At 40.3% G+C, this 23,686-nt stretch overlaps 1 protein-coding gene and 1 long non-coding RNA gene across 3 annotated transcripts; one reads left to right on the top strand and one right to left on the bottom strand.

The window, feature by feature from the left end:
- The first annotated feature begins 253 nt into the window (after positions 1–253).
- On the top strand, positions 254–23,395 carry mlf2 (myeloid leukemia factor 2). Of its 2 annotated transcripts, none has more exons than XM_034174492.1 (8): positions 254–544; positions 8,217–8,328; positions 8,427–8,462; positions 14,021–14,074; positions 14,177–14,305; positions 14,510–14,669; positions 14,884–15,110; positions 22,877–23,395. In XM_034174492.1, the coding sequence occupies exons 1-7, from the start codon at positions 501–503 to the stop codon at positions 15,093–15,095; spliced, it is 747 nt and encodes a 248-aa protein (XP_034030383.1). In that variant the 5' UTR covers positions 254–500; the 3' UTR covers positions 15,096–15,110; positions 22,877–23,395. The 2 variants fall into 2 exon arrangements, with proteins under 2 accessions (XP_034030383.1, XP_034030384.1); XM_034174493.1 differs by having other exon boundaries at positions 255–544; positions 14,884–15,098.
- On the bottom strand, positions 8,471–11,313 carry LOC117514172. Its single transcript, XR_004561824.1, has 3 exons — positions 11,154–11,313; positions 9,153–9,161; positions 8,471–8,663 (listed from the first exon to the last, which is right to left on the bottom strand). It is a non-coding gene; the product is annotated as an uncharacterized LOC117514172 (long non-coding RNA).
- Positions 23,396–23,686: the final 291 nt, after the last annotated feature.

The following is a 23,686-nucleotide window of genomic DNA, read 5'->3' as shown; positions in this document are numbered from 1 at the left end:
TTTTATTCTTTTGCTTCTGTTTTTATTATGTATTTGAATTTTTTTAAATCATTTTTAATTATTTATTTAAATTTTATGTTGAATTGTTTCATGTAAGGCGCCTTGAGACGGCTTTTGCTGTGATTTGACGCATTATAAGCTAATTAAATTTAATTGAAATTGAAATTACAAAGGGAGTGGCAACATGGCGGCCGGCGGCTTCACTTTCCTGATCCAGCCTTTATAATACAGACCAGTGCTCTGGCTTCTTTGTCAGGCAGACTTCCGTTTCTCATGTTTAGTGCAGGTTTCTAGAATTTACTCTGCAGGTAGACAGTGCCGTTTTCCAAAGTCACACTAGACATTTTAGACATTTGTTCCTCTGCTGTGTAACGTACCCGCTCAATGGTTTGCTCGTAAATTTTGATAAGAGTTTGACTTTATTATTCTGCGCTGCTGTTGAATAAAACGTCTGTTTACGTAGCTAGCTGGCTAGCGTCAGCCAGCTGAGTAAAACGAGCATGTTTCGCTTCTTGAATGATGTGGATGACGATCCGTTCATGATGTAAGTATAAACTTTAATCATTTCAGTGAGGGTGGTGGTGTTTGTAGTGCTTTATAAACCGGAGGGCGTCTGGCTGAGTGATTGCAGTGGAACTGGTATATTAGCCTCAGCAGGCCTGCCATAGTCCACCATATTGGACAGCTAACCCCCCCCCCCCCAAAAAAAAACAACAAAAAAAACCCCACTATCGTTCAGCAGCAGCACTAGTTGGTTTATAACAGTCGGAGCTGTTCAGCGTTTTAACTAGTGTTTCCAGGAAACGTTCCCTTTTTGCACTGTTGATCTCAGTTTTGACGGGTGGTAAAGTGGACAGCAATGGATTTTCAAATGAATATGATTATCCAAATGGCATTAAATACAGTGGCAATCTTTTTTACATTGGTCTTTTTGAAAAACAAAAGTGGCTACATTATTGTATTCTACCACTCGTTTGCAATATCAAGTAACCTAACTGCAGTTATATTGAGATAAAGAAGGACACAGAAGGCAGTTTAGGAATTTCAAGCTCAAAACATTGTGAGGTTGTAGGGTTGTGTAGGAACCGGGACTTTTGGTAATTGACGGTTTGCATACAGTACCACATCAATGGCAATGGCCTTTAAAAAAAAAAATAGAATGGAGACAGTATTTACTGTTACCCATCAGGGGACTTGATGCGTTAAGTGGTTAAGCGTTGGGCTTGAGACCAGAGGATCTTCAGTTCAAGCCCCAGCCTGAGTGGAAAATCTCTAAGGGCTCTTGGGCAAGGTCCTTAATCCCCTAGTTGCCCCCTGTGTGTTGTGAGCGTCTTGTATGGCAGCACCTTGACATCGGGGTGAATGTGAGGCATTTTTGTAAAGCACTTTGAGCGTCTGATGCAGATGGAAAAGTGCTATATAAATGCAGTCCATTTACCATTTATTTATTACCCGTAATGCAGTGTGTTGTTTGCTAAAGTACTTGTAGGCAAAATCCTTGGATGAGTTCTAGTTTGGCTCCTGTCTCTTTCCTCAGAGGTATTTGTCCTTTCTCTTAGTGTTTGAGGAAAAAGGTAATGAAGGGGGTGCCTGTGTGGTCTTTCCAGTTTCAAATAAATATTTTGAAAAGAAAGTACAAACCAGAACTCTTCCAGAAATTGCAAAAGTAGGTTCCATAGTGTAGTGTCACATTACATTACAGATAATAACAAAACACTGAATAACATCTGACAACAGTAAAAACAAATCCTGCCAAGCATTCCCCATCAGGAAAAGTACCCTATAGGCTTGATGTAACACTCGTCACGTTTTTCCACATTTTCTGTAAGAATGGCATTTTGATTTCTGTAATTATGTCTTCCCTAATTAAGGTTGGGTCCGATCCGGTTTCTGCTTTAGATACCAACGTAATTCAATTATTGGAAAATACCAATACAATAGGGCTGTACGACATGACCTAAAATTCATATCACAGTATAAACTGAATCCCTTCACGGTAACTGTATATATCGCAATATTAACCTATGTGTAAGAATTATCATGTATTTCTGAAAGGGTCCCTTAGCAAAGGTAAATTGATCAAAATAAATAAATAAAAGCAAAAGGAGGTGAGGGGGGAGAGGGAGATTTCTGAACTGAAGCAGAGCTGTTTCTTCTGCACCGCAGTTGAGGGTTTTAAGCCATGGGTAGCGGCAAATTTCCACCCGGCTCTCAGGTTCAAATGCTCTGTGCCACTGAGCATGGATTTTCTGAAAAATGAACTGAATTGTTGCTAGAAAAAAAAATCAGCCGCATCAGCATCCTGAGGCTGTGAAACGCTATGAAACAGCAGCTCAGAGCTCAGCAGAGCTGAACAGAGTTTCTGCCCATTGAATGGGGAAAAAAACACCATCAAACTCCTTCAGTATTACTCCTGAGTTCCTCGCGTGAGCATCGCTGATGATACATTTAGAAATTTACAGTTTATTTTACAGTTGAAATTAGGGACGCACCGATCCACAATTTTTCACTTCTGATCCGATCCTGATATCTGAATTTGGATATCTGCCGATACCAATACTTTTCCAATCGGATACCAGAGCTCTGTTTGCTTTAATATTATTATTCTCATTATTGTTGATTTTTATATGAGGATTTTCTTAAAAAGGAGACCTGAAAGTTCAGCTACAATGTGCCAGAAGGTGCATCTAAGATGAAAGCCTAGATTTGATGTTTTGGTGAAAGAATTGAGTACTTTTATTTTTTTATACACTTTTATAGTGTTATTTTTATAGACTTAAAGAGAAAAGACAACACTCTCTGTCTGTCTGTCTCTCCTTCTCAATTTCAATGGAGCTTTATTGATATCAATCAGTCAATCAATTTTATTTATATAGCGCCAAATCACAACAAACAGTTGCCCCAAGGCGCTTTATATTGTAAGGCAAGGCCATACAAAAATTACGTAAAAACCCCAACGGTCAAAACAACCCCCTGTGAGCAAGCACTTGGCGACAGTGGGAAGGAAAAACTCCCTTTTAACAGGAAGAAACCTCCAGCAGAACCAGGCTCAGGGAGGGGCAGTCTTCTGCTGGGACTGGTTGGGGCTGAGGGAGAGAACCAGGAAAAAGACATGCTGTGGAGGGGAGCAGAGATCAATCACTAATGATTAAATGCAGAGTGGTGCATACAGAGCAAAAAGAGAAAGAAACACTCAGTGCATCATGGGAACCCCCCAGCAGTTTAAGTCTACAGCAGCATAACTAAGGGATGGTTCAGGGTCACCTGATCCAGCCCTAACTATAAGCTTTAGCAAAAAGGAAAGTTTTAAGCCTAATCTTAAAAGTAGAGAGGGTGTCTGTCTCCCTGATCTGAATTGGGAGCTGGTTCCACGGGAGAGGAGCCTGAAAGCTGAAGGCTCTGCCTCCCATTCTACTCTTACAAACCCTAGGAACTACAAGTGAGCCTGCAGTCTGAGAGCGAAGCGCTCTATTGGGGTGATATGGTACTATGAGGTCCCTAAGATAAGATGGGACCTGATTATTCAAAACCTTATAAGTAAGAAGAAGAATTTTAAATTCTATTCTAGAATTAACAGGAAGCCAATGAAGAGAGGCCAATATGGGTGAGATATGCTCTCTCCTTCTAGTCCCCGTTAGTACTCTAGCTGCAGCATTTTGAATTAACTGAAGGCTTTTCAGGGAACTTTTAGGACAACCTGATAATAATGAATTACAATAGTCCAGCCTAGAGGAAATAAATGCATGAATTAGTTTTTCAGCATCACTCTGAGACAAGACCTTTCTAATTTTAGAGATATTGCGTAAATGCAAAAAAGCAGTCCTACATATTTGTTTAATATGCGCTTTGAATGACATATCCTGATCAAAAATGACTCCAAGATTTCTCACAGTATTACTAGAGGTCAGGGTAATGCCATCCAGAGTAAGGATCTGGTTAGACACCATGTTTCTAAGATTTGTGGGGCCAAGTACAATAACTTCAGTTTTATCTGAGTTTAAAAGCAGGAAATTAGAGGTCATCCATGTCTTTATGTCTGTAAGACAATCCTGCAGTTTAGCTAATTGGTGTGTGTCCTCTGGCTTCATGGATAGATAAAGCTGGGTATCATCTGCGTAACAATGAAAATTTAAGCAATGCCGTCTAATAATACTGCCTAAGGGAAGCATGTATATAGTGAATAAAATTGGTCCTAGCACAGAACCTTGTGGAACTCCATAATTAACCTTAGTCTGTGAAGAAGATTCCCCATTTACATGAGCAAATTGTAATCTATTAGATAAATATGATTCAGTGCCTTTAATACCTATGGCATGCTCTAATCTCTGTAATAAAATTTTATGGTCAACAGTATCAAAAGCAGCACTGAAGTCTAACAGAACAAGCACAGAGATGAGTCCACTGTCCGAGGCCATAAGAAGATCATTTGTAACCTTCACTAATGCTGTTTCTGTACTATGATGAATTCTAAAACCTGACTGAAACTCTTCAAATAGACCATTCCTCTGCAGATGATCAGTTAGCTGTTTTACAACTACCCTTTCAAGAATTTTTGAGAGAAAAGGAAGGTTGGAGATTGGCCTATAATTAGCTAAGATAGCTGGGTCAAGTGATGGCTTTTTAAGTAATGGTTTAATTACTGCCACCTTAAAAGCCTGTGGTACATAGCCAACTAATAAAGACAGATTGATCATATTTAAGATCTAAGCATTAAATAATGGTAGGGCTTCCTTGAGCAGCCTGGTAGGAATGGGGTCTAATAGACATGTTGATGGTTTGGATGAAGTAACTAATGAAAATAACTCAGACAGAACAATCTGAGAGAAAGAGTCTAACCAAATACCGGCATCACTGAAAGCAGCCAAAGATAACGATACGTCTTTGGGATGGTTATGAGTAATTTTTTCTCTAATAGTTAAAATGTTATTAGCAAAGAAAGTCATGAAGTCATTACTAGTTAATGTTAAAGGAATACTCGGCTCAATAGAGCTCTGACTCTTTGTCAGCCTGGCTACAGTGCTGAAAAGAAACCTGGGGTTCTTATTTTCTTCAATTAGTGATGAGTAGTAAGATGTCCTAGCTTTACGGAGGGCTTTTTTATAGAGCAACAGACTCTTTTTCCAGGCTAAGTGAAGATCTTCTAAATTAGTGAGACGCCATTTCCTCTCCAACTTACGGGTTATCTGCTTTAAGCTGCGAGTTTGTGAGTTATACCACGGAGTCAGGCACTTCTGATTTAAAGCTCTCTTTTTCAGAGGAGCTACAGCATCCAAAGTTGTCTTCAGTGAGGATGTAAAACTATTGGCGAGATACTCTATCTCACTTACAGAGTTTAGGTAGCTACTCTGCACTGTGTTGGTATATGGCATTAGAGAACATAAAGAAGGAATCATATCCTTAAACCTAGTTACAGCGCTTTCTGAAAGACTTCTAGTGTAATGAAACTTATTCCCCACTGCTGGGTAGTCCATCAGAGTAAATGTAAATGTTATTAAGAAATGATCAGACAGAAGGGAGTTTTCAGGGAATACTGTTAAGTCTTCAATTTCCATACCATAAGTCAGAACAAGATCTAAGATATGATTAAAGTGGTGGGTGGACTCATTTACATTTTGAGCAAAGCCAATTGAGTCTAATAATAGATTAAATGCAGTGTTGAGACTGTCATTCTCAGCATCTGTGTGGATGTTAAAATCGCCCACTATAATTATCTTATCTGAGCTAAGCACTAAGTCAGACAAAAGTTCTGAAAATTCACAGAGAAACTCACAGTAACGACCAGGTGGACGATAGATAATAACAAATAAAACTGGTTTTTGGGACTTCCAATTTGGATGGACAAGACTAAGAGTCAAGCTTTCAAATTAATTAAAGCTCTGTCTGGGTTTTTGATTAATTAATAAGCTGGAATGAAAGATTGCTGCTAATCCTCCGCCTCGGCCCCTGCTACGAGCATTCTGGCAGTTAGTGTGACTCGGGGGTGTTGACTCATTTAAACTAACATATTCATCCTGCTGTAACCAGGTTTCTGTAAGGCAGAATAAATCAATATGTTGATCAATTATTATATCATTTACTAACAGGGACTTAGAAGAGAGAGACCTAATGTTTAATAGACCACATTTAACTGTTTTAGTCTGTGGTGCAGTTGAAGGTGCTATATTATTTTTTCTTTTTGAATTTTTATGCTTAAATAGATTTTTGCTGGTTATTGGTGGTCTGGGAGCAGGCACCGTCTCTACGGGGATGGGGTAATGAGGGGATGGCAGGGGGAGAGAAGCTGCAGAGAGGTGTGTAAGACTACAACTCTGCTTCCTGGTCTCAACCCTGGATAGTCACGGTTTGGAGGATTTAAGAAAATTGGTCGGATTTCTAGAAATGAGAGCTGCTCCATCCAAAGTGGGATGGATGCCGTCTCTCCTAACAAGACCAGGTTTTCCCCAGAAGCTTTGCCAATTATGGGAGACACATGTTTACATTGTCAAAGCAGGTGTTATTTAGAGTAAAAATTAAGTCCTCTCTGTCTCTGTCTCTCTCTCGTTCTCTCGTTTGCTTTCTCGCGCTCTCTTTCACTCTTTTATGCTCTTTTAGGCTAACTTTGGCGTGACAGCCCTACTTGGTGTTGGCGAAGTCGCTACAGCCTCCTTCTAACAAGACCATGCTCTAACTTATAGTCTTTCTAGTAGAGTTTTATTTTAATTCAGCACGCTCAATCCTCTGCATGCTTGGGGCTGGAACTTCAATAAATTTTCACAGAAGCCTTCCATTCTCCTTGTCATACCGTGTGTACCGGTCTGTGCTTGTGTGCTAGGAAGTTACCACACACACGTGGCGCAAGTTCGCACTTGTGTGCACTCAAACATCGTGGATGTGGGAATAGGGCTGATGTGGAAATGCAGTCTTACTGGCCTCAGGTTGAGGCCTTAGTCATTATGACGATCTTACAAAATGGTTCCTGACACTTTTTTATTAAAATGCAGGTAGGGATGGCATGGCAAACCTTTTTGAAGCTCTTGAGGCTTTTTCCTTATTTAGAAAAAAAGATTGAAGCCTTTGAAGCATTGCAGACAGAGACAGCATAATTCTGTCTGGTGGTTTGAAGAAATTATCGCAGCCATGAACTTGTGGATGCTGTGTGTGTTCATTTTGATGTTGCTGCCTATTTCAGTTTGTTAGAATAAAGTGATGTTTGAATATGTTGCTCTTGCATTAGTCTGTAATTACATGAATGAAGGCAGTACAGGCTACAATTGATACTTGTGGTGATACTTTATGTGGGCATATGCCCACCAAAAACAATGCGCTCATACCAGAATATTTTGTGATACTGGAGGAAATATGAACTGTCTGCCATTTTTCATAAGCGTATTTAATAGTGCCGGGTTTTTTCCGAAAGCGGCTTTCTTTTTTTTTTTTTTTGAGAGTAGTAACTTTGAATATTAAGTTATCGCTACTAGTGAGAGGCTGTATTTGTTCCAGTGATTCATAGAAAAACCTCTGTGTAGCAGTGTAGAGAAATGTATAAAACCATACCATTGGGGGAAAAAAATCTCATTTACTTTAAAAGAAAATAACCTTTTTGTTACTACTTGCCAAACTGTCCTGTCCCACCCACAAAATGACCTACCAGACATAATAAGCAGCAGACTAGATGTTTTTTTTTTTCTGTAAGATTCTATTTCTCTAAACTCTGATACATTAAATGCTTTGTGAGTTGAAGTTGTGGTTTGTACCAGTGGTGTAATTAAGTTTATTTTTGAATATGTACTCACAATTATTAATTGCTGGATCATAGTTATAAAATACCTGCATTCGCTTTGTTTCCCCCTTTCTTTCTAATTGTTATGTGTATTGATGTAAATATATATTTGTGCCTCTAACTCCTGAACAAGTATTTTTAATCTAAGAGAAAACCTTCAGTGATGTCCTCCGTATTTGTCATCACTACACACATTGATAACATTAGCGCAGTTTATCTTAAACAACCATTGAGTTAATTTTCAAGTGCTTTTGAACTGGTATAAGCCAAATGTTATTTTTATGCCTGTAAGAATTTTGCTTTATCATATTGTTGTTTGTCTTTTTTTTTTTCTTTTCTTTTTTTTAAGCTCTGCCTTCATTATGTGCGTGTGCAAATATTGTCTTAATTTGATAAAGGAAAGCCTTTGATAAAGGCTCTTTAAAAATGTTTGTTAATGTACTGTGATTTCCTTTAGGGATCCATTTGCAGCTCACAGGCAGCAGATGAGGAGTCTGTTTGGACCATTGGCAATAGAACCTTTTCCTCTTGCACCCCACATCCAGCCTCACCGTGCACCTCGCCAACAGGTAACTGTGGTCATGTGAGAGTTTATACCCCTGATTTTAGCAAATGTGTTGTCTCGTGAATTTTATATAAAGTGTTTTCATCTGTATGTTTGTCTTAGGCTGGTCCTGTGACTCCTTTTGGGATGATGGGAATGGTGAGTTGTTGCTTCTAAGGGTGCAGCAGGCGTGTCTCTGAATGTTAATGCTTTAACTTGTAGTTATTGTGGTCATATTTCACACAATCTATAACAGTTATACTTATAAACAGTCTACTAAACAGTTATAATCGTACTATTAAGAGACCCTTTTCAGACAACAGATAATACAACTGTTATAGCAGGAACATTGCTCCCTACCTCTGATGACCGGTACCCCCGACTGAACAGTCCCCCTAAAAATCTGTCCGCCCTTCCTTCACTGCGCATGCGTCATTTCTGAGCGTCAGCAGCGATTCACCGATTATCACCTCATTTCTGCTTAAAACTGCACTCCAGTCATCATCTGTCTCAGCGACAGATATCTGAAGCTTTTGTACAACAATAATTTCCACATAAATTCAGCATTATTTCATCATAAAAGACGGGGGAAGTGATCAGAGCGCGACAGCAGCTGTCTGAGTCTGACGTGCTGCTGCGCCTATGTCATTTCTCTTTTTCAGCTCCTCTGAAAAAGAGAGCTTTAAATCAGAAGTGCCTGACTCCGTGGTATAACTCACAAACTCGCAGCTTAAAGCAGATAACCCATAAGTTGGAGAGGAAATGGCGTCTCACTAATTTAGAAGATCTTCACTTAGCCTGGAAAAAGAGTCTGTTGCTCTATAAAAAAGCCCTCCGTAAAGCTAGGACATCTTACTACTCATCACTAATTGAAGAAAATAAGAACAACCCCAGGTTTCTTTTCAGCACTGTAGCCAGGCTGACAAAGAGTCAGAGCTCTATTGAGCCGAGTATTCCTTTAACTTTAACTAGTAATGACTTCATGACTTTCTTTGCTAATAAAATTTTAACTATTAGAGGAAAAAATTACTCATAACCATCCCAAAGACGTATCGTTATCTTTGGCTGCTTTCAGTGATGCCGGTAATTGGTTAGACTCTTTCTCTCCGATTGTTCTGTCTGAGTTATTTTCATTAGTTACTTCATCCAAACCATCAACATGTCTATTAGACCCCATTCTTACCAGGCTGCTCAAGGAAGCCCTACCATTATTTAATGCTTCGATCTTAAATATGATCAATCTATCTTTATTAGTTGGCTATGTACCACGGGCTTTTAAGGTGGCAGTAATTAAACCATTACTTAAAAAGCCATCACTTGACCCAGCTATCTTAGCTAATTATAGGCCAATCTCCAACCTTCCTTTTCTCTCAAAAATTCTTGAAAGGGTAGTTGTAAAACAGCTAACTGATCATCTGCAGAGGAATGGTCTATTTGAAGAGTTTCAGTCAGGTTTTAGAATTCATCATAGTACAGAAACAGCATTAGTGAAGGTTACAAATGATCTTATGGCCTCAGACAGTGGACTCATCTCTGTGCTTGTTCTGTTAGACCTCAGTGCTGCTTTTGATACTGTTGACCATAAAATTTTATTACAGAGATTAGAGCATGCCATAGGTATTAAAGGCACTGCGCTGCGGTGGTTTGAATCATATTTATCTAATATATTCCAATTTGTTCATGTAAATGGGGAATCTTCTTCACAGACTAAGGTTAATTATGGAGTTCCACAAGGTTCTGTGTTAGGACCAATTTTATTCACTTTATACATGCTTCCCTTAGGCAGTATTATTAGACGGCATTGCTTAAATTTTCATTGTTATGCAGATGATACCCAGCTTTATCTATCCATGAAGCCAGAGGACACACACCAATTAGCTAAACTGCAGGATTGTCTTACAGACATAAAGACATGGATGACCTCTAATTTCCTGCTTTTAAACTCGGATAAAACTGAAGTTATTGTACATGGCCCTGCAAATCTTAGAAACATGGTGTCTAACCAGATCCTTACTCTGGATGGCATTACCCTGACCTCTAGTAATACTGTGATAAATCTTGGAGTCATTTTTGATCAGGATATGTCATTCAAAGCGCATATTAAACAAATATGTAGGACTGCTTTTTTGCATTTACGCAATATCTCTAACTAATTCATGTATTTATTTCCTCTAGGCTGGACTATTGTAATTCATTATCAGGTTGTCCTAAAAGTTCCCTGAAAAGCCTTCAGTTAATTCAAAATGCTGCAGCTAGAGTACTAACGGGGACTATGATGCACTGAGTGTTTCTTTCTCTTTTTGCTCTGTATGCACCACTCTGCATTTAATCATTAGTGATTGATCTCTGCTCCCCTCCACAGCATGTCTTTTTCCTGGTTCTCTCCCTCAGCCCCAACCAGTCCCAGCAGAAGACTGCCCCTCCCTGAGCCTGGTTCTGCTGGAGGTTTCTTCCTGTTAAAAGGGAGTTTTTCCTTCCCACTGTCGCCAAGTGCTTGCTCACAGGGGGTCGTTTTGACTGTTGGGGTTTTTACGTAATTATTGTATGGCCTTGCCTTACAATATAAAAGCGCCTTGGGGCAACTGTTTGTTGTGATTTGGCGCTATATAAATAAAATTAATTGATTGATTGATTTCGGAGCGTCAGTGGCGATTACCAATTATTGTCTTGTTTCTGCTTAAAACTGACTTTAGAATGATTTAAGAAGTTTTACTTTGTCATCTGAGGGTTAATAATCACATTATTTGTTCGCTTTGGGTGTAGAGAGTCAGACTCAGTTGGTCTCAGACGCATGAGCAGTGAAGGCAGGGCGGACCAGTTTTTTAGAGGGGACCATTCCGTCAGCGACACCAGTACTTATGTGCTCATGTCAGTTATACCTACTACTAGACCTGCCGCAAAAATTGATATATCGACTTACCGTTCAATATATAAAAATGAACATGATCATTTCGCTGTCCTCGACATAATGCCCTTTACATGCGCTTCTATTGTCACCATCCAGCGAGTTGCGCTGCGGTTTTTGTCCTTCTCAGCCTGCTGTGGGCTCCGCTCCCTCTGTCTGTGAGGCGCTGCGTCCTTACACACACACACACACACACACACACACACACACACACACACACACACACACACACACACACACACACACAGAGTGTAAACGGCATGCTGCAGTAAACAGCCAGCCAAGTTGACTGCACAATTATATCCAGAAGGTTTACATCAACAAAGTTTTAAAGAGAACATGGACTTGGTTTCAAAGCCTAATTGCACAGCTCCAGTGTGAGAACATTTGGGACTAAAGTCAAATGATCGAGGAGACCCCAACGCAAATGTGCCAGTACACCGACTTTGCTTAAACGGTGGCAACGAAAACGAGACATACAACCAACCTGAAAATGCACCTTAAACATCACCATCCCATCCAGTTTTCCAAACTGGTAAAACTGCATACTGATGTGGAGTGATTCCCCCTCTCCCTGCTCCCTCCCCGACAGTTTGCTATTAAGCATGCGTTTGCCCAAAAAAACAAACATAAACTAGACGGCATAAAATGGCGCACACTCACAGTGTTACTCATTTTATCATTAAGGAGATGCAGCCATTCAACCCAGCTGAAAAACCAGCATTTGAAAGGTTGAACTTGTATTATTATGATTTTCATTATGTCACTTATATAAAACGGTCTTAAACTAATGTCGACACTAATATCACAGTATTATCGATTATCATGATATTTTCTTTGGCATTATAACATCCAGCAAAATTTATCGTGACAGGCCTACCTACTACCCAACGGTTACTGTAGTACATACTAGAAGTAAGCAAGCAAGTAGTAGGACACAATTCAGACGTATTGCGCCACCACTGTCTTAACTGTCCTTTGACCTGGATGTTTACAAATAATGCATATGTGCATTCAAACACAGGCTGCAAAAATGTCTGTTTTGTAACAGCAGACTTTTTTTTTTTTTTAAAGGGTTCCTGATACTTGTTTTAATCACACTTTTGTATGTTAAACATGGGAAACTGTGGAAAAAAACTTTGATTCATTAAGTGTTTCATCCAGGTTTTAACTTTCCAGGAGCAGAATTGAAAGTGATATGGCTATGATATCCAGCAACGTCTTGGGAATCCCACAAATTGTCAGGATGTCCTGGAGAGGAGTGAATCAAACGCTTTGTGAAAATGAACACTGGCTGCAAAGAAGCACTGGCGATATTCACGCCAAGGCGCTTACCTATTATTTTAGTTAGAAATCTCTGCAGCACAAGGACAACAGAAATCATACTTGACCAGTTGACTCCTCATACAAGCAACAACATCAACTGTGTTTTCACAACAGGAATTGCAAAAGGAGGGAAACCGTCATTCTTGGTTATGGTTAGTGGAAATCTGATTGGCAGTTAAAATGAGCCTTTCAAATGTTTTGTTTATAGAGATGCGGCAAGTAGGCCAGAAAGATTTTGAACATGAACTTTTGTGAGTTAACAAATGCTGGACTTGGCAAATATTTCCCCATAGTCATGTCTTAAGCCTGATTTATGCTTCTACAGCTCCGTAACACCGTGGCCACAAAATGACATTGATGTTGGCGTGACTCTTTTGAAGTTCTCTGTTGCACTGGTGGGTGTCGTAATGCAATTTACTGCTGGAATAGTAGGGGGCACAATATGAAGAACAAGGCAGGGACTTTTTTCCGCCTGCACCAACACGGTTCTTGGTCGTACTCCCTCCCCACTTTTTATGAATTAATATGTCCCTCAACGAGCTGCACTTAAATACAATCATCAACCTCCAAACCAACGTTTTGTGCAATTTCCCTCTATGAACTGTGAGTCATTTGAGCGTCTTTGTAGTTTTTCATCTCCGTGTTGTGAAGTTGGTCATATTTGCGGACTTTTCTGCCAAACATTCCTCTATTTGATCCATGATCAAAATGTAACGCACACTGCAAAAAAAAAACTTTTAAATCTGACAAGAGAGAAAGGAGCAAAACTGGAAAAGTGTCCAATCACAGCCCTTGCAGTCTTCGTCATTTCGATGTATAGTTTCAGTTTTTGGTGCACGTCAAGCTGTGGAGAGGGTTCACAGCGACACAGAGGACTCTGCGGAGATGGAGAAGCATAAATCAGGCTTTACCTTTTTTTTAGCTAAACCATGTGAAGTGCTTATTATCTGCAATAAAGGTATATGTTGTTGATGAAGCTGGTTTATATACAGAGTAGGTTTTTGTTCACTGGTATTTCAGCTAACAACTGTTTAGTGTACTTATTTTCATTGTGGCAAGAATAAAATCCTGAGATTATAATTTTAAAGCCACAAATTTGTCTGTCTATACGTACATACACATTATAGGAAGAAAAACTGGCAAACATCCATGCACCCACTTACAGAATTGTAAAGTGCCTTTTTAGAATTGCATGTTCTCCCTGTGTCTGTGCGGGTTTTCTGTGGGTACTCTGATTTCCTCACACAATCAAAAACATGCTTATTTAGGACTTGCTCTGCTCCTTCTCTGCCCCTGACCAAGGCACCGTTTCTACATTTGGAGTTGGTCTCCGGGCACCGGACTCCGGCTGCCCACTGCTCCTAGTAGTTGGATTGTGTCGAACTGTAATTTGGAAGGGTTAGGTGCAGAGGACAAATTTTGTTTTATATATATGTTTGTATACAATGACAATAAAGGCCCTTCTTTTTCTAATTCATTGTCACAGGGAGGAGGATTTATGGATATGTTTGGCATGATGGGAGAAATGATGGGAAACATGGTGAGTAGCTTTTCACCTAGTTAAAAAATGAAACATTATTTGCCTCGATGAAGCCGGTGTGATAACAGTTCCCCGGTCCTACTTGTGTTTACTTTTTTCTAGGAACGGATGTCCGGTTCACCCAACTGTCAGACATTTTCCTCCTCAACAGTGATCTCCTACTCCTCCTTAGATGCTGGGGCTCCTAAAGTGTATCAACAGACCAGTCAAACAAGAACGGCCCCTGGCGGGGTGAGCTGGGGTTAAAGCAGTTACATTGGCAGCAATCATTACTGAAATATTAGGAGAGTTTAATTATTATTAGCAATAATTATGTGTGTTTGTAAGTGGACATGTAGTCCTAATACAGCTGCAGCCTTATTGCCATATGAAGGCTAAATTAATTATAGTGATAAAAAGGTCATGTACATGTGCTTCTCCCCCCAATGCGCACAGATCCGTGAGACACGACAGTCCATGCGGGACAGTGAGAGCGGCCTTGAGCGTCTTGCCATTGGCCATCACATTGGAGAGCGTGCGCATATAATGGAACGTTCACGAAATCGGCGCACTGGCGACCGCGAGGAGCGACAAGACTTCATTAACCTCGATGAGAGTAAGTCTTTGAAGGCGAGAAAGACTAGTTCTGTGATGAGACATATTTCTGGACAGACTGCTATTTTCAGCAGGTCTTTTTGAGCATCAGTTGGGAAGCAGTCTCATGTTTTGTAATGGAAAAAAAAAAATAGGGCAGCACATTGTCCGAGAAGTGTAAGCAGTATCATTGTACATGTGTAACTTTTTTTTTTTTTACTGTTTGCTTGTACCAGCTGAGGCTGAAGCATTTGATGAAGAATGGAGGAGGGAGGCGGGCCGATATGGTCCTCCAAACACCCGCGGGCTGGAATACAGCCGAGATCGACGAGCGGGAGGCCAGCAGCTGGCTCTTACTGCTCCTCCCAGCTCAACCTCTCCACCCGGCAATCGACATGACTCCCCCAGACATCGCCAGCACCACACCCGTCCACGTTACGACTGGTGAAAGGTAAAGCAAACCGTGTGTGTCCCAAAGGTCTTTGCACACATTGTTTGCCACTTATTCAGGTTTGGGTTGAGGTGGCAGTAGAAGAAGCAGCTCGGCGAAGTCCTCTAACTCTTCCTGAAGAAATTCAAGGCATTCCCAAGACAGCTGGGAAATATAATCCCTCCAGCGTGTCCCGGTTGTTCCCCGGATCCTCCTCCCAGTTGGATATGCCTGGAAGACCAGGGGGCATCCTCACCAGATGCCTGAGCTGCTGGCTCCTTTTGTTGTGCTCTGTTGAGTCCCTCCCAGATATTCAAGCTTCTCACCCTGTCCCTGAGTGCAAGCTCAAATACCCGATGGAAGAATCTAATTTCCACCACTTGTATCAGCGATTTTGTTCTTTTGTCATTACAAAGGTTCATGACTGTCGGTGAGGATAGGAGCGGAAATCTAGAGCTTCGCCTTCTGGTTCAGCCCTTTCTTAACCACAATGGTCTGGTACAGCATCTGCAAAACATCAGACACCATCAGAATCCGTCTGTCGATCTCACGCTCCGTCTTACCCCACTTATAAACAAGATGCTGAGATACAGTTGTGCCCAAAATAATAGCTGTGTTTTTAAAAAGTGAATAAAGCTTAAAATACTTATAATAGCTTCCGTTTCCATATACCTAAATTCAGTGTGAACACTGCACATTCTATTCCAAATCAAAACATGAAGAAAAATTTATTACATTTATTATTTCATAGAAAGTGAAGAAAACTGAATATTAGGTTGTTCAAAAAATAAAATAGCAGTGTTTGCATTTTCTTTACAAACTCAAACAATTTAGCTTTCATGTGAATCGCTGAACTACATAATATGTAGTTGTACACTGTATTTTCCTGTGTATAAGTCACACCTGTGAATAAATGCCTTTTTAAGAGGGAAAAACCATATAATTGTATGCAAAAGTTTGGGCACCCCTGATAATTTTCATGATTTTCCTTTATAAATCGCTGGTTGTCTTTATCAGAAATTTCAGTTAAATATATCATATAGCAGACAGACACATTTTAAAGCCTTTGAAATCATTTTGACTGCGCAGATAATTTTTTGCACTTTTTAATCAAAGTACACTTTTCTTCTGAACAATGTCTGGAATGACCCATTTTACTCAGATTTTCAGAGAGAAACGCACAGTGACCAGCATGTACAACATTTGCTGCCTTCATCCTTTTATAAGGGCCACCTGTAAGGGTGTAATAAGGATCACAGAAAGAAAAATGCAGAGATTGCTATTTTCTGACCAGCTTAATATTCCTTTTTTTTCACTCTCTGTAAAGTAATAAAACTGTTGATTAAAATTGTCCTCATGTTTAATTTGGAATACAATGTGCAGTGTTCCCACTGCATTTGTGTGCATGGAAATAAAAGTTGTTATAAGGATTTTGATCTTAACTCACTTTTTTAAACTCACTGCTATTATTGTGAACACAATTTTACTGCCCTGGAAACTGGCAATAAAATCAGGGTGAAATCTTAAAACAGGGTGATACAAAAAAAAAAGACACTGAAAATACCAGGCTTTGTATCGCCCCGCTTTTCATCCAATCAGGAGCCTCCATTTCTCGACTCTGCCAATGACACACCCCCATTTTGTGTTACCGTGGTGACACGTACAGGATCCAGATAATTTTATTCAACCAAACTGTCTGATCGAGGTGAGAGAGTTTTAGCCTCCCCAGCAGGGAGAATTCTACAACTTGAGTCTCATACTGAAGTTGTGAGACACCAAGAAGTTAGTGAAGAGGACAATAATAATACATTTTATTTGTAATGCACTTTACATTCATGGAATCTCAAAGTGCTAAACTCTAGGACACTCATAACCTTATAGAGAGACATAAGAACAAGAACACCACCAGGAAAACTGAGAGGGATGTGAACTTGTTCACTGAATGGCTGAGTGGAACCAAGAAGAAGAGAGAGCTGATACAGATACATCGGGGCATGATACATAAACAGATATATACTTATTAGACCATTGATTATGATATGCAGCTTCACCAATCAGCTGCTTCTGTTTACTGTTGTTGAGTGGTGTTGTGTCCTGGGTTCATGAGCTTTTGCCACAGTTTTCGTACTGGTGCCTGTTAGCGGTTGAAGTACTGGTATAAGACATTCCTTACGTGCACCGGTAATCTCGTCTCCATATTTACAACATATTAGCGTTTGACACAGTGAGCCTGCTGTTTTATGACATTATGCATTTGAAATTTGGACCCCTTTTTCAATTCTCAATAAATTGTAGGTTGTTAAAAATATTGTAATTATAGTGTATGTGTGTAACATAGTAATAGTAGTAATGAAATTGTTTAATTATTATATAACATGTAGTTGTTATTATTGACTCCTTTTGAGTTGGAGGTTCCAGCTCATCGTTTATTCCCTCCAGCAAATTAATAATGTTGTTTCAGTCAGTAAGTCTTGCTAACATCTTCCTCTGGCATAACAAATAAATGAACATGGGCGTAAAACATTCCGTCATCCACCGCGCATTGTGTTCACTGCCACGTGTCGTCCTAGTAACAGCTAGCACAGCTAAGTCAGGCCCCAGTGGCTTAATAGCTGGTGACTCTCTCTCTCTCTCTCTCTCTCTCACTCACACACACACACACGTACAGTAAAATGACTATTGCGAGTTACCTCAGTTCAGTTTATTTGCCATTTGCAGTAAAACTACATTGGAAAAAACGTTGCAAGAGCTTAGTGTGCATAAACATTCATTTTAAAAACATGGACACAAAGACATAATAAATGAATAAATAGATAACACTTGCCGCAATAAGAGATAATAAAAATAGTAAAGTGGTTGTCAGTGTGCACAGTTCAAAGCCATCACAGCTTGTGGAAAGAAGCTGTTTACATGGGGAGACGTGGTGCATTTAATAGAACGATGGCGTTTCCCAGAAGGAAGAAACTCAAATATATTCTTAGCAGGATGGGTGGGGTCATTAATGATTAGTAATGCCTGCGAAAGAAGCCTGCCTTTAAAAATGTCCTCCAGGGCTGGCAGCTCACAGCCTGTTACCCTGCGAGCAGAACGCACCACTCTGTTTAAAACTTTTTTTTCTTTACATGTAAGATTTCCAAACCATACAGAGATACAGTTTATAAGGAGACTTTCAACAGCACAGTGATAAAAATTTAAAAGAATGTGCTTATTTAGAGTAAACTCCTTAAGTTTACGTAGAAAATAGAGCCGCTGTCTGGACTTTTTGGCAATAGCTTGAGTGTTAGCATGCCAGCTCAAATCATTAGAAAGGGTCACACCAAGAAATTTCACACTGTCAACCCTCTGTACCTCTGTGTTGTTAATAATAATAGGCAAGTGAACATTGCTTTTCCCAAAATCAATAATCAGTTCATTTGTTTTGGAAGTATTAAGAACTAAATGATTTTGTTCACTCCACTGGACTACATACTGAACCTCTGACCGATAGAGTCATCACCATCTGAATTAACAAGACCAATAATAGTAGTATCATCTGCATATTTGATGATCATATTATTGGGAAAAGACGCAACACAATCATATGTGTACAAAGTGTAGAGCAGAGGACTTAGAATACATCCTTGCGGAGAACCTGTATTCACAAGTACATTTGAAAAACAGTTGTTAATTTTAACCCTCTGTGGTCTACCAGTTAAAAAGTTTAAAATCCACTTGCAAATGGCATCACATAAGCCAAGAGTTTTCAATTTGTGAATGAGCTGCACTGGAACAAGAGAATTAAAAGCAGAGCTGTAGTCTATAAAAAGCATACGGACATAAGATTTTCCTTTGTCCAAGTGCTTATACACAGAGTTCAGCGTGAAGGAGATGGCATCTTCGACACTCCTGTTGCGTCTGTAAGCAAATTGGAGCAGGTCCACAGACACTGGTGTTTGACTTTTAATATAGTCCAACACCAGACGCTCAAAAGTCTTCATTAAAACAGAGGTTAAGGCCACAGGCCGATAGTCATTAAAACAGGTCACAGGCATCTTCTTAGGTACTGGTATTATGTCTGACTTTTTAAAAGATAAAGGGACAGTACAGTACTGCAGTGACAAGTTAAAAAGGTCTGTTAAAACAGGAGCTAGTTGCTCTGCACACAGTTTGAGCACCCGGGGTGGGATTCTGTCCGGTCCAGGGGCCTTCCTCACCTTGGTCCTGGACAAAACCCTTTGGACTTCTTCCAGAGTGATGGTAAGTCCACTCTGCTCAAATGAAAAGACAACAGGCTCAGTGTTCCCAGTTTCAAATCTACAATAAAACTGATTAAGATCATTTGGCAATGAGGGATCAAAGTCAGTAATGTTTGCTCCTTTAGGTTTCCATGTGGTTGCAGGATTCAGTCCCTCCCACATTAGATGTGGGTCATCTGCATTGAGGTAACCTTCCATTTTGTCACCCCAGGAGTGTTTTGCGGCTCTAATAGACCGCTCCAAAGAGTATCTGGCTTGCTTGCAAGCAGCATGGTCACCAGATTTAAAAGCCTCAGCACGCTCCTTTAATTTTTGTCTCACATCAGCATTAATCCAAGGTTTCTGACTAGGATGATGTGTGATAACCCTCTGCGAGACACATATATTGATGCAAAAATTAATATATCCAATAATAGCATCGCAGTATTCGTCCAGATCCTCTGACTGGAGGACAGACCAATCTGTCGCATCAAAACAGCCTTGGAGTTGAACCTCACTGTCCCTGGTTCAACACTGTACAGTGCGGGTTATTGGCTTCAGTTGTCTACTCCTCTGAATGTATGAAGGAAGCAGAAGAATGGAGGAGTGATCTGACTTGCCGAAGGGGGGTCTAAGTAGGGACTTATAAGCTGATTTAACATTACTGTAACAGTGGTCTAAAATATGTGCCCCCCTTGTGGGGAGTTTCACATGCTGATAATAGTTACGTGAGACCGTTTTAAAGTTACTTTTATTAAAGTCCCCAGCCACAATAATCACTGAGTTTGGGTGAGAGTTTTCATAAGTATGTATGATGTCACTCAAATCACTAAGAGCATCAGAAGTGTCAGCCCGTGGATGAATGTAGACAGCGCATAAAAACATTACAGAAAACTCTCGGGGGAGATAAAAGGGGCGACATTTGATGACAAGGCACTCCAGGTTAGCTGTGCAAGTTTGATTCATTATAACTGTCCGTGCAACAGCGTTCATTAATAAAAAAAACACACACCTTCTCCTTTTGACTTCCCGGTGCGTTCTCTCACTCTGTCGGAGCGGTAAATAGAGAAGCCCGGCGGCTGAATGGCAGAGTCTGGCACCTCACTGCAGAGCCATGTCTCCGACAGGCAGTACACAGAGCAATCTCTGGCCTCGCGCTGGGTCTGGATGTGGCTCAGCAGGTCATCCGTCTTGTTTGGCAGAGACTGGACGTTCGCCAAATAAATAGACGGCAGCGGGACTTTGCAGGGGCATCCGCGGAGTTTAACGAGCAGACCTCCTCGCTTTCCCCTGTGCTTACGCTTCCTACGCTGATGGCTGTAGGCGTCCCCATCGTGGAGCTCAGGTCGGCGGCGTACACGGCGTTGGCTCCGCCCGGTCCCCTCGCTCTGCTCTCGGCTCCCATGACTTGACTCTTGGCCCCTGTAGCCTCGCATGGGGCAAACATTAAAGTCAGCACACCTCAGTTCAGGGATTACATGGGATAGGCCACCAACTTTATCCCGGATCTGAATAAGTAATTCACGATCATACGTGACAGTGGCAAGTGTTCCAAAAACGAATAAAAACAACATAAAACACATAGCACACAAGTGAGCTCTTGCTCTTGCGACGGCGCCTTCCCTCGGCGCCATCTTGCCCTTTGCCTTGCACGATTACTGCAATTTAAGTACTCTCCTGACCTGAATTTTGCCTTCTGAAAAGGAAACTACAAATACACATTAGGCATGCGACTTTTTTGCAACCCCATTGTCCTGTATCATATATTGGAGTTTTTTTTTTTTTGCTCCAAAAAACTCACCTATGACTAAGTTAGAAATTTTTATATTCTGTTGCATTGGGGTGGATTTACAAAAACTAGAACTCTGGTTGAGTAATAAACAAAAAAACGAACAAGATCCAAAACATTTAGCATCTTTTTACCTTTTTTGTTTTTTGGAAATCCACCCAAATGCAACAGAGTACAAAAAATTCAAAGTTAGCCATGGATGACCTTTTTTGATCGAATTAAAAAAAAAAAAAGTTTTTATTGTTTTCTAGCAAAAGGTCACCAGAATATGATACAAGACTTTGGGGTTGCAGTATACTTACAATGAGGTGTTAACCCCCAAAACGTGAATCAGCTGCAAATCCGCAAACCGTTAATTGCAAAATGTGAATACTGAAAAAATATCTCCCAGGACATGAACGCGGGTCTGACAAAACGTGAACACGGGTCTTGCAAATTGTGAATATCATTCATGATATATGTTTTTTTTTTTTTTTTTTTTTTTTCCTTTCTTTCAGTTTAAGTAGTTTATGGGTTTCAGTTTATGGCTCAGTTACTGCAGGAAATCTTGATTGCAAACCCTATCACCGCAAAAATTATTTTTTTGGGGGGGTGGGCGGGGGAGTTGAGTGGGGGTCACTACAGCCGGTGAGGTGGGGAGGATATCTGAGCAGCTCTCGATGGTGAGGAGTTTGACTGGGACAGTCCACCTGTCAAACTCACAGAGGACAGAAATCTCTCCCTCTGGTAAACGGCTCAATAATCTTAAGAGAAATGTTGTAGAAAACAAACACTAGTTTTTAACCTCAGTAAGGTAGATAATGAGCTACAACTGTATTTTTATCCATATGAGCTGTCATCTGAGCTGGAAAAATAAAATTTTTCTAAATGAGCAGGCGGCAGAGAAACGGAAGTGTAGGGACCTAACGTAATTGAAAAAATAATTGATCGATGACTATTATGAAAATAAGCGTTAGTTGCAGCCTTACCCTATACCATGACAGATCCTGGCTTTTGTTGCGGATATCAATCTGCCCGGTCCTTTTCATCCTTGGTGTTGCGCACACAGTGTCCATTTCTTCTAATAAATATCTAGAATACTGATTCGTTTGACCACAATACACAGTTCTACTGTAATGGTCAAACCCAGCTGGCTCTGAGCCCAAAGATGTCGTTGCTGCTTCTAGATTAGTTTAAGATAAGGCTTCTGTTTTGCACAGTAAAGTTTTAAGTGATATTTTTGAATAAATCTCTTTATTGTAGTGCTTGACAAAGGTTTTGAAGTAATCCCTTGCCCAGGTGGTTATATCAGCTATTGATGAATGACTGTTCTTGATGCAGTGCCATCTAAGGGATCAGAAATCACAAATTCAACTTAGTCATGTGCCCTTGCCCTTTACAGACTAAAGTTCCTCCAAGTTCCTTGAATTCTTTAATGACATAATGCACTATAGCACTAGAAATATACAAATTCCTCCCCGTCTTTCTTTGAGGAACATTGTTTTTAAATATTTCAATAATTTTGTGCATTTGTTGGTCCTCAGACAACTTTTATATATTGATTTATTTATTTAGAATGTGTTGCAGGCCTAAATGAAAGAATGGATCTGTATTAACAAATGAAGTGAAGTTGACCACACAAAGCATGAAATACGTTGACTTCATGCTGTCTACAATAAAATCAAAGTCAAGTGGAAGAATCACTGCGGGAGGTTTTTAATTTGCATTTTCCGATTTGGGGTTATGAATGAAAAACTGAGTTTATTTTGTCACAAGAATAACGAGCTGAACATACTTCACTGTGGTTCTTCCCGCAGGTGTCGCATGTAACGTGAGCACACAGAAGGATTGGAGGATCCCCGCCCCTCCCCCCCCAAAAAAACCCAGATGCTGTGAACCAAGCTGACGATGGAAGTTGATGATTGTGACGTCACAACTGTCTGTCATAAATGTTTGATATGACTGGACTGTCTATATATAAATGATATAATGCACAAACACACACATACACACACCTCACCACTGCATTCAGAATTCTTTCACACTAACACACACACACACACAAACACACACACAGCATATAATCACACTTGCTTTAGATGCCAGTTCTCATTCTGACAATTTGTCACCCCCCCCTCACTGCTCAGTACATTCAGCACACCCACTGTACAGTCAATTTTATGTTTGTGAAGACACTAGTGTGTCTATGAATTGAATTGTATACTGTTGACTAATTATAGTAACTAAATAAAAGCTCGTTAAACGTTGGTAGCTAATTTCCAAATGTGTATTTTGTCTCTGTTAACGCTGTTTGAGATTAAAAGCATTAGGATATATCCAGCATTCTTTGGTGTGTGTGTGTGTGTGTGTGTGTGTGTGTGTGTGTGTGTGTGTGTGTGTGTGTGTGTGTGTGTGTGTGTGTGTGTGTGTGTGTGTGTGTGTGTGTGTGTCCCATGTGCCAGTATGTCTGTCAGTCATGTGACCTACAGATGGAGCACAATACTGAAGGATCCAATTGAAACTGTTCTCCCAAAGCCTACATGCTTGCTCGTCTTTGCTGCCTTTAATCACAGTATGACTATTTATAAACGTGCAGCCTGCCTTCCAGCATGCGGTGTTCTCACGTC

This window comes from Thalassophryne amazonica, chromosome 7 (genome assembly GCF_902500255.1).
Source record: "Thalassophryne amazonica chromosome 7, fThaAma1.1, whole genome shotgun sequence".
Taxonomy (NCBI): domain Eukaryota; kingdom Metazoa; phylum Chordata; class Actinopteri; order Batrachoidiformes; family Batrachoididae; genus Thalassophryne; species Thalassophryne amazonica.
This window is presented reverse-complemented; position numbering and strand designations above follow the sequence as displayed.